The sequence below is a fragment of the Schistocerca piceifrons genome, chromosome 5 (assembly GCF_021461385.2).
Source record: "Schistocerca piceifrons isolate TAMUIC-IGC-003096 chromosome 5, iqSchPice1.1, whole genome shotgun sequence".
Lineage (NCBI taxonomy): Eukaryota > Metazoa > Arthropoda > Insecta > Orthoptera > Acrididae > Schistocerca > Schistocerca piceifrons.
The window spans coordinates 77,831,530-77,854,821 of NC_060142.1; the positions used below are offsets into that span (position 1 = coordinate 77,831,530).

Sequence of the window (23,292 nt, forward strand, 5' to 3'; positions counted from 1 at the left end):
TGTACGAAGGATGATTTAGAGTAGATCTTCCCAACCTTTTCAGCTGGCGGACCCCTTCTTCAGTCGAAAATCCATGGTGGACCCCTAGTCAGTCAAGAGCACAGTAACTTTAAATTTCAGAGCGAAACCCATGGGAACTGAAAGCTTGTTAATGCAAGTGCCAGGGTCCCAATGACCCAGCCCCCCCCCCCCCTCCGAACGCCCCCCCCCCCCCCCCGAAGTATCAATAGTCTTTGGTTTACACATGAATGAAAACAACTTGAAATTAACGATCCAATTTGAATTCCCACTGTATCTAGACACTTTCTAGTTGATTTACTCCCTTTGTTCAACACACTATAGCCTGATTAAAACTACTTGGTAATTGAAATTTCACACGATGGAGCTGCCTTTCTCACAAGAGCAATCAACGTCACGTCCAAACTGTTCGCTGTTGACAAGCTGCCGCTTATGGTCTGTTCACTTCCACTGTTAGGCTACTGTTGTGTAAGGAGCATGCATATTTCGTAATAGTCGTGTGTGTGCGTGGTTTTTCGTGAAATCCGAAGAAAACTGTTCAAATGTATGTAAAGTCTTCCTTTTGTCGTCCTCCCTCCTCATTCATTTCAACTGGAAACTTCCCTTGTTGTGAGGGCGATGGAGAAACTGCACCCTTCTTCAATGATCCTCACTTCAGCCACCGATACGTGTTAGAAGTAATAAACTGGTCAAAAATCGACTTATGAAATAGGTGGTGCACTGACAAAGCAAGTTTAACATTTAATGATGCCTGGGGCCGCATACGTGCCAGCGAAAGCTGTGATTGGTCGACAAAGCTCGCTCAGAGCATGCTTAAAAAGTTTCAGCGCATCTAGCGCCGTGAGCCGGCACACAAACGACCCCCGTATTGCTGCGAAAGAGTCTATCAGAGAAGCCGGATTCTCCGGCACTAAACTGTGTATGTGTTCTCACTTAGGAACCGCAAACGCTGCTTGGGAATACGACCTGAAGTAAAAGTACACATGTTTTACACACACAAAAAAGAATAGTGATGAATTTAATTTTCACATTTTTATTCAATAATTTTACTCATTATTTTACACGATTTGCTAAAAGGTGGCCGCAGACCACCCAGAAAGAGCCGGCGGACCGCTAAGGGGTCCGCGGACCACACGTTGGGAAGCACTGATCTAGAGTTTCGCATCGAAAAGATGTGATGAGATCTATAGTCTGATTCGTCACATGGGGACGGGCATTGTCTTGCAGCAAAACGATGCCCTTGCTGAACTCCCATGGACTGTTCCTTTGTTTCTGGTGTGACGTATGCCACCCATGTTTCATCGCCCGTAACAATTTGGCTTAAGAAATCATCACCGTCGTTGTGGTACTGCTCAAGGAAAGTCAATGCACTGTCTAAACGTTTCGTTTTGTGCACATCCGTCAACATTTTCGGTACCCAACGTGCGCGCAATTTTTGGTAAATCAAGTACTCGGTCACAAAGCCATACAAAACACTACGAGAAACACTAGGAAACTCATCGCGCAAGGAGGAAATCGTAAAGCGTCTGCTTTCTCTCACCTTATTGTCCACTTCCTGCACCAAACTTTCATTAACGACCGAAGGACGCCCACTCCGTTGTTCATCATGCACATTTGTGCGGCGATCTTTAAATGCTCTCACCCACTTTTTTACCATTCCGTCACTCATAATGTTTTCTCCGTAAACTGCACAGATCTCACGATGAAAATCGATCGCTTTTAGGCCTTTAGCACTAAGAAATCTTATAACAGCTCGTACTTCACAGTCGGCGGGATTCGCGATTATCGGAGGCATCTTAAACACTCAGTACACAACGTAAACAAGGAAGAATCAGACTGTAATGGCGTCAGTGCGTAGATTAAGGTACAGGCTTCCATGTGAAAATAAAATTATTGAGATATCTTAGCACGTCTTTTTTAATTTCAAAACGGCACTTACTTAAAAAACACGCATCGTATTTAACTTGTACAGGGTGTGGCGCTTAAACCAGACAAATTTCAGTTTGAATTTCCCGTCATATCTAGTTCAGCCGGAGGTCGCATTGATGTTCTTGAAACATCTAGTAAACAGTCAGAACCTCAAAATGATCGAGATGTTAAGGACAAGTGCAGAGTACAACCGAAGAGCCGCTAGGCGCCCACTGAAATAATTCGATTTTTCGCGTACGCAAGATCAACTGTTTACGATATTGTGGCCAAGTGCAATGCATCGGAGAAGTCTGGGGAAGCTTCCGCTAACCCCGTGAGGAAACTTAATTTGAGGAAACGAGTGTCACGAACTGCGTCAGCAATTCAAAAGGCCCAGGCGCTGGTTTCGGAGGACCCGGGGCAATTGCCGAGCAAACTTACGTCAGTATTGAAAATGGCTCTGAGCACTATGCGACTTAACTTCTGAGGTCATCAGTCGCCTAGAACTTAGAACTAATTAAACCTAACTAACCTAAGGACATCACACACATCCATGTCCGAGGCAGAATTCGATCCTGCGACCGTAGCGGTCGCTCGGTTCCAGGCTGTAGCGCCTAGAACCGCACGGCCACTCAAGCCGGCTACGTCAGTATTGAACGTCAGCGAGCGAACAATGCGTCGGATGGCAGAGGAGGACCTCATACGAGCCATTTAGTCCAAAACTGGCTCTCTGATAACACTGGCATGGTGTGGTCAAAGGAACTCTGGCCCTGAATAGTCCAGATTTGAACCCCTTCGACTACTGTGTTTGGAGCTTAGTCGAAAGAGTTACCAATAAGGTGAGGTACCCTAATGTTGCACGTCTATCGAAGCAGCATTCGCGAATACGGATAGTGCTGTTCTGAAGAGTGCGCGCGATCGATTCAGGACAAGATTGGAAGCGGTCATTGCGCCTGAAGCGGATTACATCGACTAATGTTACTGTTGAAAGGTACCACTACTTATCTGTAAAAGTAATTTCATTTTCATTTGTATTTTGTTTTAATAAATTTGTTTTTTAAAAAAAGTCTCATTTGTCCATCCGGCTGGGGTGGCAGAGCGGTTCTAGGCGCTACAGTCTGGAACCGCGCGACTGCTACGGTCGCAGGTTCGAATCCTGCCTCGGGCATGGATGTGTGTGCTGTCCTTAGGTTAGTTAGGTTTAAGTAGTTCTAAGTTCCAGGGGACTGATGACCTCAGAAGTTAAAGTCCCATAGTTTGGCTCACATGGCTCTGAGCACTATGGGACTTAACTTCTAAGGTCATCAGTCCCCTAGAACTTAGAACTACTTAAACCGAACTAACCTAAGGACATCACACACATCCATGCCCGAGGCCGCATTCGAACCTGCGACCGTAGCGGTAGCGCGGTTCCAAACTGAAGCGCCTAGAACCGCTCGCCCACACTGGCCGGTCTAAGTCCCATAGTGCTCAGAGCCATTTCAACCATTTGTCCAGATTTAAGAGTCGCACCCTGTATTTCGTGCTGTTCACACTCAATCGTTTGTGATTCAGTTTTGTTCTTCGCGTTTGTCCCCATTCAGCGGTAAGGAGCTACATCCTATGTACACTGATGAGCCAAAACATTATGCTTGTTTGTCCGTCTTTGGAATGAAATACATCACTGATTCTCCGTGCTAGGGATCTGACAGTTTGTTGATAGGTTTGTGGAGGTATGTAGCATTACATGTTACGCACAGGCCATCTAATTCACGTAAATAAAGGGCCGCTGATACGCGTACGCGGTAATGGCGCCCGACTGCGATTCAGATGGGTTCTATAGGATTTACATCAGGCGAATTTGGTCGCCAAGACATCAATATTAGTTAGCTATAATGTTCCTCAAACCGCTGTACCTTGGTTATGGCTCCGAGACACAGAGAATTATACTGCTGATGGATGACATCGCATAAATTTTCTTCCACATCTACATTTATACTCCGCAAGCCACCCAACGGTGTGTGGCGGAGGGCACCTTACGTGCCACTGTCATCACCTCCCTTTCCTGTTCCAGTCGCGTATGGTTCGCGGGAAGAACGACCGCCGGAAAGCCTCCGTGCGCGCTCGAATTTCTCTAATTTTACATTCGTGATCTCCTAGGGAGGTATAAGTAGGGGGAAGCAATATATTCGATACCTCATCCAGAAACGCACCCTCTCGTAACCTGGGCAGCAAGCTGCACCGCGATGCAGAGCGCCTCCCTTGCTGAGTCTGCCACTTGAGTTTGCTAAACATCTCCGTGACGCTATCACGCTTACCAAATAACCCTGTGACGAAACGCGCCGCTCTTCTTTGGATCTTCTCTATCTCCTCTGTCAACCCGACCTGGTACGGATCCCACACTGATGAGCAATACTCAAGTATAGGTCGAACGAGTGTTTTGTAAGCCACCTCCTTTGTTGATGGACTACATTTTCTAAGGACTCTCCCAATGAATCTCAACCTGGCACCGGCCTTACCAACAATAAATTTTATATGATCGTTCCACTTCAAATCGTTCCGCATGCATACTCTCAGATATTTTACAGAAGCAACTGCTACCAGTGTTTGTTCCGCTATCATATAATCATACAATAAAGGATCCTTCTTTCTATGTATTCGCAATACATTACATTTGTCTATGTCAAGGGTCAGTTGCCACTCCCTGCACCAAGTGCCTATCCGCTGCAGATCTTCCTGCATTTCGCTGCAATTTTCTAATACTGCAACTTCTCTGTATATTACAGCATCATCCGCGAAAAGCCGCATGGAACTTCCGACACTATCTACTAGGTCATTTATATATATTGTGAAAAGCAATGGCCCCATAAAACTCCCCTGTGGCTCGCCAGAGGTTGCTTTAACGTCTGTAGACGTCTCTCCATTGAGAACAACATGCTGTGTTCTGTTTGCTAAAATCTCTTCAATCCAGCCACAAAGCTGGTCTGATATTCCGTAGGCTCTTACTTTGTTTATCAGGCGACAGTGCGGAATTGTATCGAAGGCCTTCCGGAAGTCAAGGAAAATGGCATCTACCTGGGAGCCTGTATCTAATATTTTCTGGATCTCATGAACAAATAAAGCGAGTTGGGTCTCACACGATCGCTGTTTCCGGTGGCAGGTGGTTCACAGCTGTGTCGCATGCAAGCGCAGGAGAATGTTTCCCAAGCACAACACTGCTCTCAACAGTCCGTGGCGAGCTGCACGTTTCGAGCCCTTCACTTCGATGGAGACGACCATCGACCTAGCGTAGCAGAAATGTGATTCACCCAAAGAGCCGAAACGTTTCCATTGATCGACGGTCGAATCCCGATGATCCCGTGCCCACTGCAGTCATTAACTGACGATGTCATTGGATCAACATGTGAACACAGAGGTGTGGTCAGCTGCGAAGCTCCACGTTCAACAATGTACGATGAACGGTGTCTTCTGAAACACTTGTGCGTGCACCAGCATTGTGCTCTTTCAGCAGCGATGCCACAGATCTGTATGTATTGTACTTTACAGAACAGACAGCCTCCGAACCCCACGTTCTGTGAAGAGTCGTGTTCGTCCAACCATTTACCGCTTAGTGGTTGTTTCACTGTCCTTCTACCTCTTTCCGTGGATACTCACGACAGTACCACGCGAACGTTCGAGCAGCTTCGGCGTTTTTGAGATACTCGTTCACAGGCTCTTATCTCAATGGATTTCCGCATTTGCAACCCATATCTTCGCTAGAGCGATCCTCGGTCCGTGTCCGCTCCGCTTACCTGCTTCTGTTACCGCGCCAACTGCCCGCAATGCCATCAGGCGTCATCCAAGATCGCACTGTATATTACCTACATTTCGTGCTTCAAAAATTTCTTTCTCTCTTTATCCTCTGTATCAATGAGTGAGTGTTTATGTTGAATTTGTCTTTTGTATGACACCAATACATCTGACCGTCTGCTCTGGTAGTAAAGGCGTAGCCAATGCAGCTTTCTCAGTCAAGACAAAGAGATTTGTACCCTTTCAGTGGCCATTCGACAGTAGTTAAGTTGGTGGCGCAAAGGACCCCTCTGGCTCTCTTCCGCCTACTTAGTCGAAGTTCGTTACAGGAAGAGCGTGCTCCCGTCATTCGGGACTGATCCTTTGTTGGCCGGCCGCGGTGGTCTAGCGGTTCTAGGCGCTCAGTCCGAAACCGCGCGACTGCTACGGTCGCAGGTTCGAATCCTGCCTCGGGCATGGATGTGTGTGATGTCTTTAGGTTAGTTAGGTTTAAGTAGTTCTAAGTTCTAGGGGACTGATGACCTCAGCTGTTGAGTCCCTTAGTGCTCAGAGCCATTTGAACCATTTGATCCTTTGTTGCGTGAAGATGGCAGTTTTAAGAGCGACTTGGCGCTGGTGAGCATGTTAAGGTGTGGCGGCGTGTAGCTATTCTAACTGACGTATGAGTTTGATTTGCTAGTTCAGTTTCAAGTTCCGTAGTAAAATTCTTATATTTTGTCAGAGTTTAGCCACGGGTCGGGTGATGCTGAGGGAATTAGGTTAGGAAATGAGACACTTAAAGTAGTAAAGGAGTTTTGCTATTTGCGGAGCAAACTAACTGATGATGGTCGAAGTAGAGAGGATATAAAATGTAGACTGGCAATGGCAAGGAAAGCGTTTCTGAAGAAGAAAAATTTGTTAACATCGAGTATAGATTTAAGTGTCAGGAAGTCGTTTCTGAAAGTATTTGTATGGAGTGTAGCCATGTATGGAAGTGAAACATGGACGATAAATAGTTTGGACAAGAAGAGAATAGAAGCTTGCGAAATGTGGTGATACAGAAGAATGCTGAAGATTAGATGAGTAGATCACATAAATGATGAGGAGGTATTGAATAGAATTGGGGAGAAGAGGAGTTTGTGGCACAACTTCACATGTAGAAGGGACCGGTTGGTAGGACATGTCCTGAGGCATCGAGGGATCACAAATTTAGCATTGGAGGGCAGCGTGGAGGGTAAAAATCATAGAGGGAGACCAAGAGATGAATACACTAAGCAGATTCAGGAGGATGTAGGTTGCAGTAAGTCATGGAGAGCTGCATCAAACCAGTCTCAGGACTGAAGACCACAACAACATGTTTTTCATATTTAAATTTTTCTGCTCCTTGCTTTTTGTACCCAGAACATGCGGTTCACGGATTCGTTACTCGAGCATAGGTTAAAAGTTTTCTTTTGATTGAAATGTATGTGTAAACTTTTGTCGTGTGTATGCTTTAGTTCTTCTGCTTTTCATTTCGTTTCAATTTTAAGATTGTGAAGCTTTGATCTTACCACCTGGTGGTAATTTCACTGTGTGCAGTCAGTGTCTTAGGAATTTTGCTTTGTTGAATATTCACAGCATTTGCTGGTGTTTCAGGCCAGCGTACATTAGTTTCATGTGGAAGATGATTCAGATAAATTTCTTTGTCGAAAAGTATTCCACAGTATTGATATTCACAATAATTCAATCCTAGTGATAGGGATGAACCTCCGAGCCTTTGACTTCTTGCGATGGGCAAAATTCTTTTTCTTTCTGTTCTTTTCATTTATCACCACGATATACTGCAGTACTCAGTATAACAATAATATAAGTGAGTTAAATAATCTAATAACAGGCAACAACAAAACAGTTAAAAATTATTTCGTGAATTTTTAATCTGATACTTTATTTCAATAAACTGTGTATAACTGTGATAACTGTTTCTCAAAGAACCCCCCCCCCCCCCCCTTTCTAATACATCCAGTTTGGCGTTTCTGAAATTCAAAAGGCATGCGTTATTTTCCTAGACTTTTTTCTGATTATGGCTTTTTTTAGTCAGTGATTTTATCTCCTGGCGACGGTGGCGGAGACAGCTATCGAAAGCTCGTGTGTTTTATTCGAAGTTATGTGGCCTGTAAACCGAGAAGATTTTATTGAAGCATGCCACCACTAAAGACTCTGAGGACACATGTGCTAAAAATGGTTCAAATGGCTCTGAGCACTATGGGACTTAACACCTATGGTCATCAGTCCCCTAGAACTTAGAACTACTTAAACCTAACTAACCTAAGGACATCACACAACACCCAGTCATCACGAGGCAGAGAAAATTCCTGACCCCGCCGTGAATCGAACCCGGGAACCCGGGCGCGGGAAGCAAGAACGCTACCGCAACACTTGAGCTAACCTTAATCTCGTCCGTGACTTCTGTCCAGCACCGCCACCAGCTGGGGAGTGGTTCCACGCTCTGTTCTCGGGACACTCTGTTTACCGAATGTGTCCACACTCACTAATCCGCAAACCTCGCCATGAAAAGACAGCGAAGTGGTTCAGTAGAAATTCACGCTCACACCCGGAATCAGACTACGGAGTTTATGAATCTTGTGTACTGCAATAAGAACGTTGATTGGTCATGAGGGATCACCTATTCCCAACTTTAGAAGTACACAACGAAAACATCACCTCCTCTCACAGACCACATGACTTCTACACCCCTCTGGGGCTATCGAGCGTTTGCTCGATTTCGTGGCCTCAAAAAACGCTCTACGAAATTATTTAACTTATAGGCCTTTCAGCTAACCGTAATCAGGGGAGGAATTTAGATATGACCACTTCCTACTAATTTTACAGCGCTTCTGCAAAGGCGGCACTTCCCGGCAGGACTTTAAGAAGTTTCGTGCAATGTTTGTCAGCAAAAACCAATCGTCATGGGGAAATTGCTTGCACTTAAAATCCGTCTGTTTGACTCCGACCAAAACCCATTTAGGAGGATTACGGGAAGCCCCCTTCCCTCTGCAGCCAGAAAAAAGGCAGAGGCTACTACAATAGCGAATAAGGCTAGCACACATGCCGGGAGCAGCAAATCAAAAAATGTTCCAATGTGTGTGAAATCTTATGGGACTTAATTGCTAAGCAGTCCCTAAGCTTACACACTACTTAACCTAAATTATCCTATGGACAAACACACACACCCATGCCCGAGGGGGGACTCGAACCTCCGCCGGGACCAGCCGCTCAGTGCATGACTGCAGCGCCCTATACCGCTCGGCTAATACCGCGCGGCGAGCAGGAAATGGTACGTTACACTTTGTACAGTATAAAAGGAAAGATAGGATACCTATCTCCCAGGGTATATTCCAGTTTAAGGCGTTAGTAACTGTGAAGACTTTAAGCACACAAGAGGCAGAATTCTGTGATAGTACTGTTTATTGCCGCGCTTTAAGCGTGAAAAGACCTCTTTATCCGACGAAGTACTTCATTAACACAGAGATTGCCAGAAGATTTAACCGAGGAAACTGTCAACTTCCAGATGCACTTAATCCAGATGTGGCAGTGGCATTCTTATCTTCTACGCCAGGCAGAGATGTCCGTCTTTTGGGATATGTCGAGCAATAATACCTCACGTGGAGTATAAAGCGGCGAAACGAATAAGATTACAAACAACTGCAAACGAGAATCAGTTGCTCTAGAAAGCATTACATCAGATGACGGCGGCATGGCTGTCGAAAGCGGTCATTTAATATTCAAGTAGGCTGTTTAGGTTTTTATGTTGGTAACGCCACGTAGCGCTCTGTATGAAAATCGCTGGCTGTGCTATGTGCAGTCTGTGGCTGGTTGGACTCATTGTTGGAATATTCGCTTGTGTAGTGTTGGGAGTTGGATGTGAATAGCGCGTAGCGTTGGGCAGTTGGAGGTAAGCCGCCAGAAGTGGTGGATGTAGAGAGAGAGATGTCAGAGTTGTGAGAAGTTTCTATAAGCGGACGATCTGGACGTGTGTCCGCCAGAAAAAGGAAATTTGTAAAGATGGATGTCATGAATTGATATATATATATATATATATATGATGACTTTTGAACATTATTAAGGTAAATACATCGTTTGTTCTCTATCAAAATCTTTCATTTGCTAACTATGCCTATCAGTAGTTAGTGCCTTCAGTAGTTAGAATCTTTTATTTAGCTGGCAGTATAGGCGCTCGCTGTATTGCAGTAGTTCGAGTAACGAAGATTTTTGTGAGGTAAGTGATTCATGAAAGGTATAGGTTATTGTTAGTCAGGGCCATTCTTTTGTGGGGATTGTTGAAAGTCAGATTGCGTTGCGCTAAAAATATTGTGTGCCAGTTTAGTGATAATCAGAATAAATAAAGAGAGAAATGTCTGAATACGTTCAGTTTTGCTCAGGAGTTCCTGTATCAAATAATGTAAGAGTTTTCCAGCACTATCATTCCTAATTTTTCTAAGGAGAAATTTCTAATAAAATGCTTTTTTAGCGAGCTTGGCTTGGAAATTTTTCTTCAGTGTCACGTTGGTAGTTACTGCAGAGGGAAGAAAGCCACCGCCTCTTTATTATTCAGTAGCGTGAAAGTTTGCCCAACGAAAATTTTCGCAGGGCATAAGTCATTCGTTGCCAAAAATGACTGGCTGACAACACAATTAACTATGCTACTGCTGATATTAGTCTTATGGCATTACGTCGTGGTTCAAGGCATAATTCTCTGCACTCCGTCTTCAGGCCACAAGTGGCACATCGGTACCATCCGACCGCCGTGTCATCCTCAGTTGAGGATGCGGATAGGAGGGGCGTGTGGTCAGCACACCGCTCGCCCAGGTACGATGGTTTTCTTTGACCAGAGTTGCTACTATTCGGTCGAGTAGCTCCTCAATTGGCATCACGAGGCTTAGTGCACCCCGAAAAATGGCAAAAGCGCATGGCGGCTGGATGGTCACCCATCCAAGTGCCGGCCACACCTGTCAGCGCTTAACTTCGGTGATCTCATGCGAACCGGTGTATCCACTGCGGCAAGGCCGTTACCCCCATAATTCTTTGCTTTACGTTTTGTCTTCCCTTGCTGGAGACATCATTAAAGGCTTTCCCAGTAAGCCGAACTGTTTATACACCGATCACCTACACAATAGAGCATATGTTCACCTTTCGCACAAATAACAGCTGCGACGCGCCATGGCATGGAGGCAATGAGACCTTGGTAGGTCTCTGGAGGTAGCTGGCTCAACACCAGCACACATGAGTCACCTAATTCCCATAAATTGCGCGGAGGGGGCGATGAGTTCTGATGCCACACTCAATCACATCCAAGATGTGTTTTACCGAGTTCAGATCTGGGGAATTGGGAGGGCCAGCACACTAATTGGAACTCGCCACTGTGTTCCTCGAACCACTCCATCACACTCCTGGCCTTGTGATGTGGCACATTATCTTGTTGGAAAATGCCGTTGCTGTCGGGAAACGTGATCGACATCAAGTAGTGTACGTGGTCTGCAGCGAGCGTACGATACTCCTTGGCTGTCGTGGCGCCTTGCACGAGCTCCGCTGGACCGATGGATGCCCACGTGAATGTTTCCCAGAGAATAATGGAGCTGCCGCCAGCTTATCTCCGTCCCATAGTATAGGTGTCAAGGAGCTGTTCCCCTGGAAGACGACGGATTCGCGTCCTCCAATTGGCATGATGAAGAAGGTATCGGGATTCATCAGACCGTGCAATGATCTGCCACTGCGCCAACGTCCAGTGCCGATGACCACGTGCCCACTTCAAGCGTGATTTGCCGGTATCGTGGTGTTAACATTGGCACATGCATGGGTCGTCGGCTGCCGAGGGCCGTCGTTAGGAGTGTTAGCTGGCTTTATGTTCAGACACACCTGTACTCTTCCCAGCTCTAAAGTCTGATATTAACTGCGCCACAGTTCGCCGCCTGTCTTGTTTTACCAGTCTGACCAGCGTACGACGTACATCTGTAATGAGCGGAGGCCGCCAATCTTCAAGACTTCTGGATATGATTTTTCTTCGGTTTCGCCACGTGGTGAAGACACCACACCATTCCTCGAACACCCGACAAGCTGTGCAGTTTTCGAAATGGTCGTGGGGAGCCTCCGGGCCATCAAAATGTACCATCGGTCAAACTCACAAGGGAACCTCCCCATCGCACCCCCCTCAGATTTAGTTCTAAGTTGGCACAGTGGATAGGCCTTGAAAAATTGAACACAAATCAAGCGAGAAAACAGGAAGAAGTTGTGTGGAACAGTGAAAAAAATTAGTAAAATGTACAAACTGAGTAGTCCATGCGCAAGATAGGCAACATCAAGGAGAATGTGAGCTCAGGAGCGCCGTGGTCCCGTGGTTAGCTTGAGTAGCTGCAGAACGAGAGGTCCTTGGTTCACGTCTTCCCTCGCCTGAAAATTTTACTTTCTTTATTTTCGCAAAGTTATGATCTGTCCGTTGGTTCATTGACGTCTCTGTTCACTGCAATAAGTTTAGTGTCTGTGTTTTGCGACCGCACCGCAAAACCGTGCGATTTGTAGACGAAAGAACGTGCCTCTCCAATGGGAACCGAAAACGTTTGATAGCAAGGTCATAGGTCAACCGATTCCTCCACGGTAAAACAAGTCTGATATACTCTATACGACACTGGTGACGGCATGTGCGTCACATGACAGGAATATGATGTCGACCCACCTAACTTGTACACTTAGCGAATGGGTAAAAAGACTCTTCTACCTTGCCCGATTTAGGTTTTCTTGTGGATGTGATAATCACTCCCAAAAAAGTGATGAAAACATAAGAGTTTGTCACATAAACTGAAAATAAAAAATTAAACTTTTCACTCGAGGGAAGACTTGAACCTAGGATCCCTCGTTCCGTAGCTGCTCTCGCTAACCAAGAGACCACGGCGCTCCTTGACTCCCAGTCTCCTTGATGTTGCATATCTTCGCATGGACTACTCAGTTTGTATATTTTACTAATTTTTTTCATAGTTCCACACAACTTCTTCCTGTTTTCTCGATTGATCTGTGTTCAGTTTTTCAAGGCCTATCCACTGTGCCGACTTATAACTAAATCTGAGAGGGGTGCGATGGGGAGGTTCCCTTGTCAGACAGATCGCGCGCTTTCCCTATTTCCGGACAACACGCTCACTGATATTAGATGCACTGTGCGTGTGTCTGACTAGCAGTCATTCCTCACTTGGTGACGCTGCTATCGCCCATAGTAGGTCGATGGTCATAAGGTTCCGGCTGATCACTGCATGTATCCATGCAACGGTCGGTTGGTAATGTTATCAGGCCGCTGCCTAAGATTGAAGAGGTGCGCCGACGTATGTTATGGAACCTGTAGCGAAGAAGTCCCACAACTTGTCTAATTTCAATCCTATTTCGTTTCTATTAAAGTGGTTTTTGTGCTTTTGAATTTCTATGGCCTCTTTGTACATCCTAGCGTAGTTATTAGATCTCGTCCTAACCACAGAGTCAGAGAAACGAATTTCGTCGTTTTCTGATTCCAGTGCATAAATCTTCTACTGCTGATTTATCCGCCACTCTAAACTCTGTTTACCTTTCTGCAGCTGTCGCATATAATCCTTTTATTTATTATTTATTTGAAAATTCGCCCTCAAGTGAGTTTATATACGATTATAATTATCAAATATACCCCAGACAAAAGACATCACTTTATCATACACAGCTGTGATGAATCGATGTAGCAGTCACTACAAATGGGAAATTAGAGTCTGCGACACGGATAACTTGAGCGTCCATTATAACAGCGTTGGTGTAAAGAAAGTTATTCGTTACCTGAGTAAAGAAGAATGTTTCCCAAAATCAAGATTGTAGTCAGTGATGGTTTGCTATTGTCGGTCATGAGCTCTACACCAAAAAATATGGGGAACACGACGGCGACTTTGTGGTGGCTACTTACGGAGGACGTCGTTCTGAGGCATCCACTTCTGAGCACGCACATTGGGCGGCAGCTGTGGCAGAGAGGACGGGTCGACTTTCCACAGTACGTTCTGCGGCACTGACGCAAAAGTGTCGATAATTGCCTTAAGCTTCTCCTCTGGCATGTCGTCAGTCTTCACCATGGACCCAAAACTGAAGTAGATCACTCCAGCAGGACTGTTGTCCATGAAACTCTGCAGATCCTGGGTAAGAGAAATGGAAACGAATTAAGAAAAAATTACTCCCAGTTGTAAGGGAAGACCTAGGCGTAAATGCAGTAAACAGATTCAAACAGACGTGGGCTGCAGCGTAACAGGAAAGTAAGATTGGCTCAGCTGTACGCACTATCGCAGCGCATTGAGTCTAATTATGTATCGTAACATCTTCGTGTGACTCACGGTTTCTAGTTCTCCTTGGCACAAATAAATGTTCTTGTAGGTGTGAAAGCAAACGAGGCGCCTTACTTATTTACTTGGCGCTCTACTTAACATTCTGGTGCCGAAACATGTAAACTTTCACGAACCACAGAATAAAAGTGTGTGCCGGACCGAGACTCGAACTCGGGACCTTTGCCTTACGCGGAAAAATGCACTTGCCCGCGAAAGGCAAAGGTCCCGAGTTCGAATCTCAGTCCGGCACACAGTTTTAATCTGCCAGGAAGTTTCATATCAGCCCACACTCCGCTGCAGAGTGAAAATCTCATTCTGGAACCACAGAATACGTTCCTCTCTTGCGAGCGAGACTTGAACAGAAAGAATCTCCAGGGAGAATTTACTAGAGAAGAAATGACAGCACCTCGCGCCTTATGGATCAAATCAGTGCAGACAGATTGCCTCCTCCTGGAAGTTACAGCGTTAATGGAGAACCTACCAGTGCCCAACGTTTCAAAACTTAAAACTCTAAACCAGTGCTTACACGAAACTCCTAATGCCTACACAGGGAAGACGGCACAGAAACCATCAAAAGTCCGTGGAATCGATTTTGCAGGATCCTTAGTCCCTTGCTACCAACTGTTACATCGTTCAGTTTATCTGTGCAGTAACCAGAGCCATGATCCCCGAGCTCGTTGCTGCACCCACAGCATATAAATTTTTATTAGCAATGCAAAGATTTGTTAGCAGATGAGACGTCCCGCATACAGTTTAAAGTGAAAACTATAATACCTTCCAGGCGGCTATCCGAAAAATATTGGAAGTTCAACCTTTACATGTGATCGAAACCACCAGCACGTCGCCCAAAAAAGTATTGCCTGGAAGTTCATCGCTTTCCGTGAGGCTTGGTTGGAAGAGGGCAGGGGTGGTTGCAAAGAACGGTTGGTTCATTAAAACAATACATTCGTAAAGTACTCGGGGAAATCAGTCTGGATGAGGAGAGACTTCAAATTATTCTTCTAAGTAACGAAGACGCAGTCAACTCTAGACCTAACTCCCAGACTGATGGGCTCACACCTGCGCACTTTCTCGTGGGAAGCGGACTTACTACATTACCGAGACGGATTGAGTCCTTAAGTCAACTAGTTCAGTAAAAGAATTCAAGCTCAAACTGAGACTTTTGGAAACTTGGGAAGTTCCAACACTCGTAAAAGTTGGAAGATCAGAAAAGGCAACGCCATCCATCCCCAAGAAGACGTCCTGCCCCAACATATTTGGAAAAATTAAAGGATAAAGGACTTAGGTATCAACCAAGATGGAGTTTATTGGACTGTTGTCCTCAAGAGTCTAAAGCAGAGACATTACCAGGTCAATCCAACTGGCTATACCATTTGATGTTGTCGAGGTTGGGGAGGGTGTCATGGTGCATTAAGTAAATTGCGTGTCAAAGTCTATTTATGACTCATTGTGTTATTTTCGTTTTAGTATTAAAAAAAGTTCTTACTGATGTGAAAGGAAGTGGCACATCTATTTACACGCAGCTACACCGAGTAGGGTTGTTGATAAAATATCGATATATACCGACGATATATTATCCACCGATATATCGATGTCGAAATGGCAATATCGAGTGCCGATATTTTTATTTAATGTGATATTGAAGTTCTTATTTTGAATAGTAGTAGAATATAATTTTACTTTCACTGTCTGAAGGAGTCTTACTACTTCTTGAGCCTTCACGTCGGATATTCCTCTTTGACTGTGTGAAGCCAGTATATGTGGCACAAAAGAAGAAGGACGATTGCAGTGGTGGTGGTGGTGGTGGGGGGGGGGGGGGGGGGGGAAGGGGTGATAGCGTGAATGGAATAACAAGATATCCGATGTAAAGAAATAGCACACCAGTTCCGTTAAAAAACAATTTTCAAGGCATGTAATGCGCTATTTCTTCGCATCGTCATTCTTCAAGAACAGTTGCTGAAAATGACGAACAGAAGTCTAAATGGCAAGACTGGATTTTTGCGGTGGATGGAGACATGTGAGGCGAAGACCCGCCAGGTTAGCCGAGAGCGCTAATGCGCTGCTTCCTGGACTCGGGTAGGCTTGCTGGCCCCAGATCGAATCCATCCGCCGGATTAACGACGAGGGCCGGTGTGCTGGCCAGCCTGAATGTGGGTTTTAGGCGGTTTTCCACATCCCTCTAGGTGAATTCCGGGCCGGTCCCCACGTCCCGCCTCAGTTGCACGACTCACCGATATTTGAAACACATCCGCACTTTTCCATAATTTAAACTCGATGCAGACAGATGGGTACTCTGATTCCATCCTGGGGGTTACGGGGTGGCGGCAGGACGGGCATCCGGCCACCCCTTCACATTAACTTGCCAAATCCGATTTAACCACAACAACACCGCGCAAAATGCGGGACAAAGGCGCAAGCGATAGTAGTAGTATTAGGAGACGTGTGAGGGTTTCAAATGGCTCTGAGCACTATGGGACTTAACATCTGTGGTCAGCAGTCCCCTAGAACTTAGAACTACTTAAACCTAACCAACCTAAGGACATCACACACATCCATGCCCGAGGCAGGATTCGAACCTGCGACCGTAGCAGTCGCGCGGTTCCGGACTGAGCGACTAGAACCGCGAGACCACCGCGGCCGGTGTGTGAGGGGAAAAGACGTAATCGGCGCTTGGCGCTACCTACGGAAACTACAACATTTAGCTTCACCATGCAATGTTGACACTAAAACTGCTGGGTCACTGGCATTGGCAGAAATGAAAAAAAAAACACAGAAGTAGAATGATGATTATGTTATGTGTGTGGGGCGCTCAACTGCGTGGTTATCAGCGCCCGTACAAATTCCCAACTGATGCTCAGTCCAATCTCGCCACTTTCATGAATGATGACGAAATGATGAGGACAACAAAAACACCTGGCCATCTTGAGGCAGGTGAAAATTCTTGGCCCTGCCGGGAATCGAACCCGGGACTCCGTGCTTGCGAAGCCAGTACGCGACCGCGAGGCCATGAGCTGCGGACTGGAAACGGAATGAAGTGTTCCGGACAAATCCGTTATGTGACGAAACCAGAAGACGGACCCATCGGACACTTTTTATTATGCCGTTTACATGCAGTTACCATTGTTAGCAAAGTGGTTATCACTAAGCGTGAATGTGGATCATTTTCCATTCAATTCTAGCTGTAAGGGGCATAGGCAGGTTGCTAGCTTGTTGATGTACAGAATACCTAATAATAAATCAATACTTAAAAATACAGCTCTAAAAGCGGGAGTATATTTACAATATTGAGCCAATATTTTTAAATGCCGTTATACCCGCCAGGTTAGCTCAGAGCGCTAATGTGCTGCTTCCTGGACTCCGGTAGGTGCACCGGCCCCGGATAGAATCTGCCCGGCGGATTAACGACGTGGGCCGGTATGTCGGCCAGCCTTGATGTGGTTTTTAGGCGGTTTTCCACATCCTGATAGGTGAATATCGGGCTGGTCCCCACATCCCGCCTCAGTTACACGACCCGCAGACATTTATACCACTTACGAAATATGTCATGGTTTATACTAAACGCAGACAGTTGAGGTTCACTGATTCCATACTGGGGGGTGTGGTGTCACTGCCAGACACCACACTTGCTAGGTAGTAGCCTTTCAATCGGCCGCGGTCCATTAGTATACGTTGGACCCGCGTGTCGCCACTGTCAGTGATCGCAGACCGAGCGCCACCACACGGCAGGTCTCGAGAGACTTACTAGCACTCGCCCCAGTTGTACGGACGACTTAGCTAGCAATGCAACACTGACGAAGCCTCGTTTATTTGCAGAGAAGATAGTTAGAATAGCCTTCAGCTAAGTCAATGGCTACGACCTAGCAAGGCGCCATAGCAATTGATAGTTATCGTATGAAGCATGTCTCATCAAGAACGATGTATACAAATGATGGATTAAAGTTAGGTATTCCAGAAGCTACATACTTTTCTTTATAGCATTCATTACGTATCCTGTTTCAGACCGCACGCCATCCTGCGTGAGCTTATAGCGTGCATTTCGGCCTCCTCTAGCAATATAACAAGTGGCGATGAGGATGGGATTTCCATCGACGTCGACGCACACTTTTTGTGGGACGAACACAGTCACCGTTAGAGAGAGTGGCACTGGGCGGAGTGGAATTAACTACATGAATGTTCATGGGCGAAGGTTCACGAGCCTGAGTATTCTTGGTTCGGTTCCGGCGCGAAGCAAAGGGCCTGGAATCGTTGTGAGTGTCCGATCTGAGCTTTTTCTGGCAAACACTCTGAACATGTCCTTTTTTATTATAGAAAAAGCAAATAGCTTGGCGTGACGGGCAATTTTCACGCGAATGTCTAGTAGCACACCGCGGGCATGATTTCACTGCATTTGCATGCTTGCGCGGGACACGTGGGTGCGCGGACGTGCGTGAGGGCTGTTTACCATTCCGTGCAGCTCGCCCGGCGGGCCAGTTAATGTGACACACAGCGGGCGAAGTTGCAAATGAGTCCTGAGCAAAGTCAAGAGTGTCTTGCCTATCCAATATGTCTATCACTTGTTGAAGGGAGGGATTGACTAGTTTAAAAATTTGTTCCCATATACGAACATCAGAAACGTTCTGTGCAATTGCATCACGCACCATAGTATCTGAATAAGGGAGTCCACATTCACACTCAAAAGCACAATCCCTGGTAAGGCCTTGCAAAGTTGCAACCCACTCCCGATTAGTTTGACCTGCCGTACGTTTTGTACGAAAGAACGTATACCTTTTTGCAACCACATTAACTGATTCTTTGAAATATGCATCTAATGCAGACAAAATTTCTTCATAGGACAGAGTTACTATCATCGCTTTCTGCGCAATGCCTCTTCCACTTCAGCTCCTCTTCATCGTTTACACCGTAAAGGTGTTCCGTTTGTCTGGACGACGGAATGCGAACGCGCCTTTCGCCAGTTGAAATCGGCGTTGCTTTCAAATACTTGCCTTACGCCATTCGATCCCCAGAAACCCCTTTTGTTGATGGTAGATGCATCGGATTTCGGGATCGGTGCTGTGCTTGCACACAAAGATGGCTCGCATGATCGCCCTATTGGCTTTGCGTCAAAATTGCTCTCATCTGCGCAAAGAAATTATTCACAGATAGAGAAAGCAGCTTTGGCTCTCGTGTTTGGTGTTACGAAGTTTCATGATTTCTTGTATGGTCGTCAATTTACCATCATCACGGACCACAAACCTTTGACATCGCTTTTTCACCCGAACAAGCCTGTACCTCCACGTACAGCGCAGAAATTCATTCGCTGGTCTCTTTTCCTCTCGCAGTACCGCTACAATATCTTGTATCGGTCCACTGCTAAGCACGGAAACGCCGATGCGTTGTCCCGTTTGCCTGTTGTTGAGGATAGAGTATTCAATTCTTCCGAACTTGCATGCATGTTCATTGATGCGGAAACCGATGACGTGGTCGAATCGTTTCCGATCTATTTTCGTCGTATAGCTTCAGCCACAGCTGCTGACCCTGTCCTTGCTACCGTTCTGCGTTTTGTTGCTACTCAATGGCCCTTGTCAAAGTCACGGATCGAGGATCCGTTGGTTCGCCGATTTTTTGCTCACAAGGAGAGACTTTTTGTTCGACGTCGTGTTTTGCTGTAGCGTTCTGATAATGATCAGTCCCGAGTCGTGGTCCCACGTTCGTTACAGTCCTCTGTTTTACGGCTTCTCCACCAAGGACATTGGGGTATAGTGCGAACGAAACAACTTGCTCGTCAGCACTGTACTTGGTTCGGAATCGATGTTGCGATTACGAATATGTGCTCTTCTTGCATGGCGTGTGCCGAACAACAATCCACCCCACCGCGGAAATTCTTTGCATGGCCGAACGCCACTTCCCCTTGGCAACGCTTACACATCGATTTTGCTGGTCCATTCTGGAATGCTCGATGGTTGGTTGTGGTAGATTCATTCGGTAATTTTCCTTTTGTTGTCAGGAAGTCTTCCACGACGTCATCTGCCACCATCCAAGCGTTATCCGCTATCTTTTGTACTGAAGGTCTTCCACAGACTATTGTTTCCGACAATGGCCCACAATTCATGTCCGCAGAATTTCAGTCATTCTGCAAGGCCAATGGTATTCAACATCTGACATCCGCGCCGTTTTCGCCTCAGTCAAACGGTGCCGCTGAACGATTGGTCCGGACTTTCAAGTCACAGATGTTGAAATTGAAAGAGTCGCTTTCTCGGGAGGACGCGTTATTGCTCTTTTTGTCTTCGTATCGCTCTCAGCCCCGAGATGGCCGCTCACCGGCTGAGTTGCTCCACGGACGCCCTCATCGAACCTTGATGTCTTTGCTGCATCCGCCGCAACAGGTTCCTGTGCAGCGGCAGCCACCTGTTTTTGCTCCAGGCGACGTTGTATTCTATCGCAACTATCGAGGTTCACGGCGTTGGCTCGCAGGGCGCATTCTTCGCTGCCTCGGCCGCGATATGTATCTGGTTTTGGGGGCCTCTGGTGAGGTGCGTCGGCATCTCAATCAGCTGCGCCTCTGTCGTCGCACGGGTTCTGCCGCTCCCCGTCTGCTTTCAGCGACGGTGCCGTCCGGTCAGCGCCCTGGGGACCCATCTACTGGCTCGCCTCATCCCCAGGTGTTACCGACGCTGCCTTTCATTTTGCCCCATGGCTACGCGCAGCCGCCGCCGCCTGTTCTCCCGCTGGCGACGCCCACAGAGGACGCGTCGCTGCAACCGCCAAGCGCCTCCCTGGGTCACGCGCCGCCGATCGCTTCCCGTGACCAGCTGTCCTCCGACATGGAACTCTTGCCTGCTCCGGACCAGATGTCGTCTTCGCCCGTCGGGTGCCCCGTTCTGATGGAGGTCGACCCTACGGCCCCTCCTGTCTCTTTACGGGCGCATACACCGCATGTTGGCGTGCACCCTGGACTAGGTTTTCAGGCGTTTCCTAGCTCCCCTCGGACCGAATGGCAGGGTGCGGGTGGCACAGCCTCGCCTGTTGTTAGGCTCCCCACCTCGTCGCATACGTCACCATGGGGTCCTCCCCACGGCGGGCGGAAGCCTTATAACACAACCGTTCGCCGATTTGCGGGGGAGGAATGTGGTGTCACCGCCAGACACCACACTTGCTAGGTGGTAGCCTTTAAATCGGCCGCGGTCCATTAGTATACGTCGGACCCGCGTGTCGCCACTGTCAGTGATAGCAGACCGAGCGCCACCACACGGCAGGTCTAGAGAGACGTACTAGCACTCGCCCCAGTTGTACAGCCGACTTTGCTAGCGATGCTACACTGACAAATACGCTCTCATTTGCCGAGACGATAGTTAGCATAGCCTTCAGCTACGTCATTTGCTACGACCTAGCAAGGCGCCATTACATTGAGATTGTATTTAAGGAATAAACAAGAGCGATGTTCTACAATTATGGATTAAAGTTAAGTATTCCAAGAGCTTCGTACTTTATTTATTAAACTTAACTCCTTTAACTGTTCCAGACCTCACGCCAGTCTGCGTGAGCTTAACGCGTGTATTTCTGCCTCCTTTAGCAACACGGTGTTGGCTCTTCTGCCAACACAGCAGGGGGTATGGGATGGCGGCAGGAAGGGAATCCAGCCACGCCTTTAAATTAATCCGTTGTAACCACGCCGACCCTGCGCACATTGCGGGACAAAGGCGCAAGTGAAAGAAGATTTTTATATGCCGTTATATCGATATTTTTTAGTTGACTTGTAGATATATCGATTCATTATTTCGATACAGTTAGAACGAGTATTTATGTATTTAAAATATTGATATATGATTACCGATAGTTTTAAAAACATCGACAGTCGAGCACCCACCTGCGGCAGGGGTTGGGGCTCCTCCACGTGCAGCCCGCCGACCTCGACGAAGGCCGGCACGTTGGGAGCGGGCTGGTCGACGCTCCAGTGGCTGTTGACCAGCACCAGGCTGGTGTTGCGGAGCACCTGCGCCAGCGGGGGCGTGTCCGCGCCCAGCGCCTCGCGCAGCTTGCTGTCCACGTGCCCGCCCGCCAGCAGCCAGTCGACGGCCCTCAGGTACACGTGCATCACCGTGCCGTACACCCGGCCCCAGAACGTGAACGGCGCCGCCAGCGGCACCGTGTACTGTTCCGTGTAGGCGGGGTGCTCTGGGTTACCCACCTGCGGACCATTGCACAGGGTCTAAATACACCGACGGAAAAAGAATCGCAACACCAGAAAACAAGTGATGTGGATAAATGAAATTTCTGGTATTTGTCTAGGCAACGGATTTAAGTGACTAACACTGCAGGATCACATGTTAATGTAAGCGCGAGGTAAGCAATTACAAATATGCAATGCTGGCATATTAACTGACGATGTAACTAGCAGAAAGTTCAATGCAAGCACGCAGACGTGGGTCCATTTTATTTTACAGGTACCGGATATCTGTTTTTGGGATGGAGTTCCATACCTGCTGCACTTGGTTAGTCTGTCCAGGGACGGTTTGTGCTGGTTGTGGGTGAAGCTGGAGTTGTCGTCGGATGTTGCCCCACATGTGCTCCATTAGGGACAGTTCTGGTGATCGAGCAGGCCAAGACAACATGCTGTAGAGCATTCTGGGTTACAACGGTCACATGTGGGCGAGAGTTATCCTGTTGGAAAACAACCTCTGGAATGCTGTTCATGAACTGCATCACAGCAGGTCGAATTACCGGAGAGATGTACAGTTTTACTGTCAAGGTACGTGGGATTCCGCTGATAATGGTAACTGATGCTGTTATACAGTGTATACTACATGGTCCAAATACACTACTGGCCATTAAAATTGCTACACCACGAAGATGACGTGCTACAGACGTGAAATTTAACCGACAAGAAAAAGATGCTGTGATATGCAAATGATTAGCTTTTCAGAGCATTCACGCAAGGTTGGTGCCGGAGGCGACACCTACAACGTGTCGACATGAAGAAAGTTTCCAACCGATTTCTCATACACAAACAGCAGTTGACCAGCGTTGCATGGTCAAACGTTATTGTGATGCCTCGTGTAAGGAGGAGAAATGTGTACTATAACGTTTCCGACTTTGATAAAGGTCGGATTGTAGCCTATCGCGATTGCGGTTTATCGTATCGCGACATTGCTGCTCGCGTTGGTCGAGATCCAAAGACTGTTAACAGAATATGGAATCGGTGGGTTCAGGAGGGTAATACGGAACGCCATGCTGAATCCCAACGTCTCGTATCACTGGCAGTCGAGATGACAGGCATCTTATCCGCATGGCT

General features: G+C 47.0%; 1 protein-coding gene across 1 annotated transcript in view; it reads right to left on the reverse strand.

Annotated features, from left to right (window-relative positions):
* Nucleotides 1–23,292, reverse strand: part of LOC124798748 (UDP-glucosyltransferase 2-like) — a 35,660-nt gene that overhangs the window by 7,067 nt on the left and 5,301 nt on the right. Inside the window, exons 2-3 of the mRNA XM_047262276.1 lie at nucleotides 21,868–22,188; nucleotides 13,616–13,838 (exon numbers count right to left, since the gene is read on the reverse strand). Of these exons, the coding sequence (XP_047118232.1) occupies nucleotides 13,616–13,838; nucleotides 21,868–22,188 (544 nt within the window). The remainder of the gene's footprint in view (nucleotides 1–13,615; nucleotides 13,839–21,867; nucleotides 22,189–23,292) is intronic.